Below are 7,368 nucleotides of genomic sequence, written 5' to 3' on the forward strand. Positions count from 1 at the left end.
CATCATTACCAGCTAGGACGTCATGATGGTGTCCCGTCTGCACATGCAATTACAACATGGGTGCATAATTTTGAAGAAATGGATTCAGCCTTAAAAAAGAATCCCTCAGGTGGAGTTTGAACGGCCTGCACACCAAGGATATTGAGCCTGCTGGAGCTGCCAGCATAAGGAGCTCTTGCTGCTCTGTTCAACAGCACACATCATCACTACACTTGGGGCAACAAAGCATGCAAAGAATACTGCACGAGTTCAAGTTCCATCCCTACAAATTGCAGAACTCAATCCCAATGACCACATGTTGCATCAACAGTTTTGTGAACAATTCCTGGCTAAAGTAAACAAGGATGCTAATTTCATTTCACATAATAGTGACATTCCATGGCCTCCAAGATCCCCAGCTCTCACTTCCTGTAATTTTTTTCTGTGGGGGCATCTTAAGTGTACTACACACGTCCTGCAACCATTGCTGAACTAAAAAGGAGGATCAAAGAGGAAATCACTGGCATTCCTCTTGACATGTTATGTTGAGCAATACAGAATTTCTACAACAGGCTGTCAGAATGTGTGTGGAGAAATGAACCACACCTTCATGATGTTATCTTCAAGACATAAAATGAATATTGATTGCCATGATTAATTGCATATCCTGTACAATACATTTCATCATAAAGTGTATTTTGTAGTGTGTTTCTTTGTGCATTGAACGACAATTGAAAATTTCCCATTTCCCTGTGCCACCCTGTTATTAAAGACTGTTCCAGTACAAAAATCTGTGTAATAACCTCCTCCCCAAAAGAAACAACACCTGGTCATCAGAAAAACCTGTGCTTAAGAGAATATTAGCTATGTTGCAAATTGGTCCTTCGTTTGAAGCACATATCTGACTAATCTGAATTATGATCAAATGGTATATGTGATTCACAGGCCTACTCTATTAGGTAAATCAGTCCCCAGAATAATTTAGTAATGTTTTGATCTCTGTAGATGCTGGAGTATCAATCGCTGACCGGGAGGCTAGTTTGGAGCTAATAAAATTGGATATATCACGCACATTTCCATCCCTTTATATTTTTCAGAAGGTAATTTTTCACTTGATTCCAAGATAAGTACATTTAAATTGTTAGATCATTTTGCCCATTGTATTTGCTAAAACAATAAATCTGTTCATGAAAGCTTTTTTTAGTATTGCCTTTGTCATGGTTTTGTGCAGTAGATAAATTCCATATTTCATTAACAAGAGTTTAGCTTAAAATAAGTAGAAAATACAGTTGCTTAACCTCAACTGTATAATTTCATCCTGTGCTGCTATGTGATCCAGGGAACTGCATGACTACTTTTACAACATAGTTACAGAGGAAATTATACTTACAGGGAAAATATTTTACTGCTGCGTTTCAAGGAATTAAACACTTAAAATGTTCTATCAGTGCAGATACCATTGCAGTGGATCATTTAGCTTTGTTTTTCTCGAACAGGGAGGAAGTGAAAACTGATAGTAAGTTGGTAATGCATTTTCCAGAAAGAAGAATGCTGTGAAGGTCTTGATTTGCTATAGTTTCTCTGCTAAAAAGGGATAGCCCTAATTAGTGTGATTATGTTCTTCACTGGGGAAACACAGAATGTTTTGAAAGACGTGAGTCTTTCCTTCTGTGCATAGCACAATTATTGCAGTGAAGAATCACCTGGTTAGCTGGAGGTGATTCTTCATTGCTGGCAACTGAGAAGTGGCATTCTGTAAACCAGTTCTAAAGTTTCTGTAAGGCAATTTGAATAGCAAGTGAAACTTACAGACCAGTTTATTGTTTACAGAGATCTGCAGATGGAGAGGTATTTTGCATTTTAAAAGAAAATATTAAAAAGCCCATATCATGTGATACATATAAATAAATCTTAACTGTTTGGCAATGCAAAGTAAGGCCATATGTACAGTGGTACCTTGGCTCATGAACACCTCAGTTCACGACCAAATCGGGTCGCAAACAGAAATTTCAGAAAAAAATTGCCTCAGGTAGTGAACTCTGCATCAGGCGATGATCGCGATCACACCCATCTTCCTTGCACGGGTGCGATCATGGTATGCTTATGGGGGGGAGATGGCCGCAATCGTGCCTGTTTTCCCTACGTGAGCACGACCACAATCACGGCCATCTTCCCTTCCCCAAGCACGACCGCGGTAGCGCCTCTCTTCCCTGCACGAGTGTGACCGCAATCACAACCATAGATGGGTGCAGGGAAGACAGGTGCGATCGTGGTTGTGCTCGGGGGAGGAGATGGCCACGATCGTGCTTGGGGGTGAGATGGCCATGATCATGCCCGTCTTTCCCTGCCCGAGTGCAACCACGATTGAGCCCATCTATGGTTGCAGTCGTGCTTGGGCAGGGAAGACAAGCATGATCGTGGTCGTTTTGGGGGGGGGGGAGATGGCTGTGATCATTGTTGTTCTTTGTTACTTTGTTTCAATTTTTTTGTGATTAAATAAAATGGTTACAGAACGAATTAACCTTATTTACATTGAACCTTATGGGGAAATTTGACTTGGGTCACGACCAGTTTGGGTCAAGACCAGAGTCATGGAACAAATTAAGTTTGTGAGCTAAGGTACCACTGTATTTGTGGTGGGAATACTTTCCAGTGTTCCAATTCCATTTTACTAATGAATACAGGAGGAAACTAATAATGATCAGTCCTCTATTCCAAAATTATTTGTCTGAACATTACATACACATTAGACCAGGCTTTTTCTCTTTTTTTCTTACTTTTCATACTGACCTCTTTTAACAGACTATGCCATATGCTGCTTTTTAAAATCAGGGGCCTTCAAATGCAATTTGTGATTGTGGTGATGGTGATATAAAAGTCTTACTGGCTCTGTGCAAGCCATTCTCTAAAAATTTTGCTAGAAGCTTAATTATTGCAGATCTAATGTTGAGTTTTGTCAGTACTGAGTTGTATTGGCAGTACATGCAATCACGAGAGTATGAGGTGAAATCAATCCAGTTTAACTGTACAGTTTGGAACTATGATAGTTATGATTAAGCTTAAGATTAAGCAGTGGCAATGCTATCTGTTTTCGTAAGCATGAACACTTTTAGCAGGTACAGCTCATTGACCTATTGCTTGAAAGTGCTACAGTTGGAACAGAAAACACACACATGCACACACATTCATACGTATCTGTGAACACTGTGGTTTCTGAGCCTTTTGGAACAGTTAAAGTTGCATGTAGCCAGGAATATGTATACCATTAGGAAATCCAGTGGTACTGTCCAATATGGAAGCAACCCATTTTTATAACATTGCTGGATTAAAACTAGTGTTTTATGTATCTTTACTTTAAAAAAAATTGTAACTGAAGTTCGTGGCCATGAATCAATGGAAGGAGGTGTTTGTATTGAGCATTAGTTATAACTTTATGTTTTGTATTCATGTAATTATAAAAACTAAGTGAACTAACATTGGATTGCAGTCATGTTTGGGTTGTAGCACATTAGAAGTAGAGCAGTTCTTTTAGATTTACTGTAATTTTAATGCTCCTCTTGTACTAATGCCCATTTTTGTCTACTGTTTTACACTAGGGTGGCCCTTATCATGATCTTTTGCACAGTGTCTTGGGAGCATATACATGTTACCGACCTGATGTAGGATACGTAAGTTTCTGCCCAGTATTGCAGTACTTTAATTAAGATGATGGAGTATAGGTGTAGAACTTACAAAATTTCTGAAAAAGAAGACTGAGTGAACTATGTCAATAAAGATTGACAGTGACACCAGCAGAAGAAATATAAGTTCTTACTGTTGCATCTGTGCTACAGCTCACTCAACAGTAGCACTGTGAGATATTTCATATTAAAGGTATGAAATCTCTAATGATGTAAACTGACACACATTGGCTTGGGCCTAAGCTCTACCAAATTGGATTTTCCAGTAAATGTGCATAGGATGGCACTACTTCACAAAATTTTCCTTGGACCAGTGAAGGGAGGAAATACCTGTTTGGATTATGCACCTGCTTGTTCATCGTAGCTTCCTTATAATGGTATAAAAAGATGTAAGCAATTTGTACTCATGATGATATGTACTCTTTCCATTCTGTATGGAAGTTTGCACAAATGTAGCAGGTCTAAGTTACGTTTCTTCACACGTGCTTTGACCTTTTAAATCATGGGACCTCAAACTACGGCCCGGGGGCCGGATCCAACCCACCATGCCCATTTATCCGGCCTGCCATGTCCATTTGGACCTGCTGCGCCCGTGCCTGCCGCTGCCCACCTCGCCCCATACATGGGGTGGCAGCGGTTTGCTAACTCAGAGAAAATGATCTCCAAGCAAGCAAGCTGCTGCCTCGTGCGCCCGCCTCGTGATGCGTGACTGCCCCCACCTCGTCCTGCCCTGCACATCCGCCCGCGCCTCATCCCACGCCGCACCCCCGTCTCAGTGCGCGTGCCCGCACGTGCTGCCCCCACCCCCTCGCTGGCCCGTGCGCTCTGCTGGCACCACCTTTTCAGCCCACACCCAGCACCAGCACCTTTCAACTGGCCCCCTGGTGAAAATGTTTGAGGACCCCTGTTTTAAATGCTCAATTTAGAACTGAATTTAACATTTCCATAATACATTGCTCTACTTTTTGTTGTAGTAATAATATAATAATAAATTAGTTTTTAACACAATCACAGCTTATAAATATTTGTCTAACATAAAAACTGAGGATGTGTTTATGTTTGCACTTTGGAGGTCCAGGGAATGTCCTTCATTGCTGCAGTCCTCATTCTCAATTTGGAAGAGGCAGATGCTTTCATTGCCTTTGCAAACCTCCTGAATAAGCCATGCCAGCTGGCCTTTTTCCGTGTGGATCACAGCATGGTAAGTTTATCATTCCAAAGTGCTATAACTTATCATTTCTACATTTTAATGGGCATTAGATGTTACTCAATGCAATTTCTGCTTTTCTAAGGATTAGTGCTTTTCATTCATACTTTACACTGATATACTTGCAGCTCTAGAATTATATCAGTGGAAACTACACTGGTGGAATTTTGCTGTCCCTTCACTGAGCTTACAACTGAATTGCAGTAGTTTCTGATACTGTTTTTCATTTACTTTGAGATAATGGATAATCACAGCCAGTCTTTTTAGAGTAGAACTGTAAGGGAAAAAGGGCACACTAATACATGACTTAGTTATAAATTGTGGTAGTTGTGAGGATAAAATGGAACAGGAGGTTTATGTAAGCTGTGTTGAATTCCTTGTAGGAAAAAAGGCAGGATATACATATAATAAACAAATACATCAATATTCAATATGCTAGTAATTGCCTTTAAAAGTTTCAGTGGCTTTTGTTCAGAATACAGAGTCTTGTCTCCTTTCATATCAGTCTGCCCACCCCTAAGATCAGTGAACATATTTGATTGTGGTTTAATATTTTTGTGAACCATTCCTGAGAGAGCTATTGGCCTGAGAAGATACAATATAAATATAAAAAATAAAATGTTTGCTACTGTCTACACAGCCACAGAATTTAGGTACTGGAGAAATTAATGCTGGATGTTTGACTGTTATATTTATTGCTGGAGAAATGCAAAGATTGGCTAAGGACAATTACACTGGAAGTTTAGTGTTTTGTCCATATCTAAACCACCAGAATGTGTTCTGTAGTCTGCTTATAGTTGTCTGGAGGCTCCAGTGTTTGCAGCATTCCTCTTTTTCTGAACTGGACTATTCTTAAGTGATTTTATCTTCTTCTTTACAGATGCTAAAGTACTTTGCAGCATTTGAAGTATTTTTTGAGGAAAACCTCCCCAAATTGTTCCATCATTTTAAATCCTATAATCTTACCCCTGACATATACTTGATAGATTGGTAAGTTTAAAGATTAGTTTAATATATTCCTTTTTATAACATGGTCACAAGCTAAATTGAGGAGTTTGCAGATGAAGTTTGAAGATGTGGAAAGATCTTAATGGGCTCTCTAGAAATCTTTTATTACTTGTGGTTGAGATCCAGTAGTCAGAGTATGGTGGGAGCAGAATTTTTATTTGGTTGTGATGTGGGTGCATAAATAGGATGTATCCAAGCTGATGTGAGTAGAACTCTAATTAATCCAATGTGGCTTTCCTGCTCCTTTCTCTTTGTTGCTCTTCAATGCTATGCATGTGCTGCACCCCCTGCAAGGAAGGCCTAAAATGTGGTGGAATGTGGTGGGTGGTGGCTGCCGTGAGGAGGAGGTATCTGCTAAAATCATGGCAGATCAGCTTGTGTAAGTGAGATGTCTATTGGTGTTGGCTTCCCAAATTGAATTCATTATTGGGCTTCTAAATAAATTGATCACTCATACTGGAGGAGAACATAGAGGGCATGTGCTTTGTCCTCCTATGCCTGATGCTTATTTCAAATACAGGATCTTCACCCTGTACAGCAAGTCTCTACCACTTGATCTGGCCTGTCGAGTCTGGGATGTCTTTTGTAGAGATGGAGAAGAATTTTTGTTCAGAACTGGGTTAGGAATTCTTAGATTATATGAAGATATCCTCCTGCAGATGGACTTCATTCATATAGCACAGTTTTTAACAAAGCTACCTGAAGATATCACCTCGGAGAAGCTCTTCACTTGTATTACATCTGTTCAGATGCAGAACAGTAACAAAAAGTGGGCTCAGGTAAATGAATGACATGTTGCTTTAATATTTTTCCATAAATAAACTGTTATATTAATATATTAGCAATTGTTGCCTACCTTGCTCTTCAAATACACCTGTGCGCCCGGCAGCGAACGCCGGCAGTGAATGCCCGCGCCGCCAGATTCCACCACCTGACCGGCCGCCACGCCCCTGCAAGGGTGAGGGACGTGCTCCGGGCAGGGCAGAGCGTTGGGAGGCCCTGCAGCCTGAAAGCGCCGGCGGCGGCCGAAGGGCGGCAGCCAAAGGGCGGTCGCCGCCGTTCGGGTGCCGTTCGGGGGGCTGGGCTGGCCAGGGGGCTTGATTGGCTGTGTTATAATTGGCCCTCCTGCTGGGCTGCGTTTTACCGTGAGTTTTTAACTGTTTTTATAATTTTATTGTATTCTAAGCTGTTTTATGGAGTCGTCCCTGGCCACGTTGCCGCTTGTGCTTCCTGGGGAGCGCACGGGCGCCACCATTGGGGTGGTTTTGGGCAATGGACGTAACAGCGGTGGGAGCTTAACATGTCTGCATAGAAGAAGGAGGGACAGATGGTTGACACCTGTCCCTACTTCTGGTTTTGCCCCCAGCCAGAGGGTGCCAGGGAGTCTTGTCAGCCGCCCCTCGGGCCTGACGGTGCTGTTGCTTAATGCCAGGTCGGTCAATAACAAATCTTCCCTCATCCATGACTTGATTGTGGATGAGGGGGGCCGACCTG

At 41.5% G+C, this 7,368-nt stretch overlaps 1 protein-coding gene across 1 annotated transcript in view; it reads left to right on the top strand.

The window, feature by feature from the left end:
* The window catches only part of TBC1D12 (TBC1 domain family member 12), a 49,159-nt gene that overhangs the window by 32,434 nt on the left and 9,357 nt on the right, over positions 1–7,368 (top strand). The window contains exons 6-11 of the mRNA XM_044420081.1: positions 195–334; positions 965–1,079; positions 3,576–3,647; positions 4,732–4,860; positions 5,747–5,856; positions 6,395–6,653. Coding sequence (XP_044276016.1) covers positions 195–334; positions 965–1,079; positions 3,576–3,647; positions 4,732–4,860; positions 5,747–5,856; positions 6,395–6,653 — 825 coding nt within the window. The remainder of the gene's footprint in view (positions 1–194; positions 335–964; positions 1,080–3,575; positions 3,648–4,731; positions 4,861–5,746; positions 5,857–6,394; positions 6,654–7,368) is intronic.

Source organism: Varanus komodoensis, unplaced genomic scaffold (assembly GCF_004798865.1).
Source record: "Varanus komodoensis strain SLA01 unplaced genomic scaffold, ASM479886v1 scaffold11, whole genome shotgun sequence".
NCBI classification, from domain to species: domain Eukaryota; kingdom Metazoa; phylum Chordata; class Lepidosauria; order Squamata; family Varanidae; genus Varanus; species Varanus komodoensis.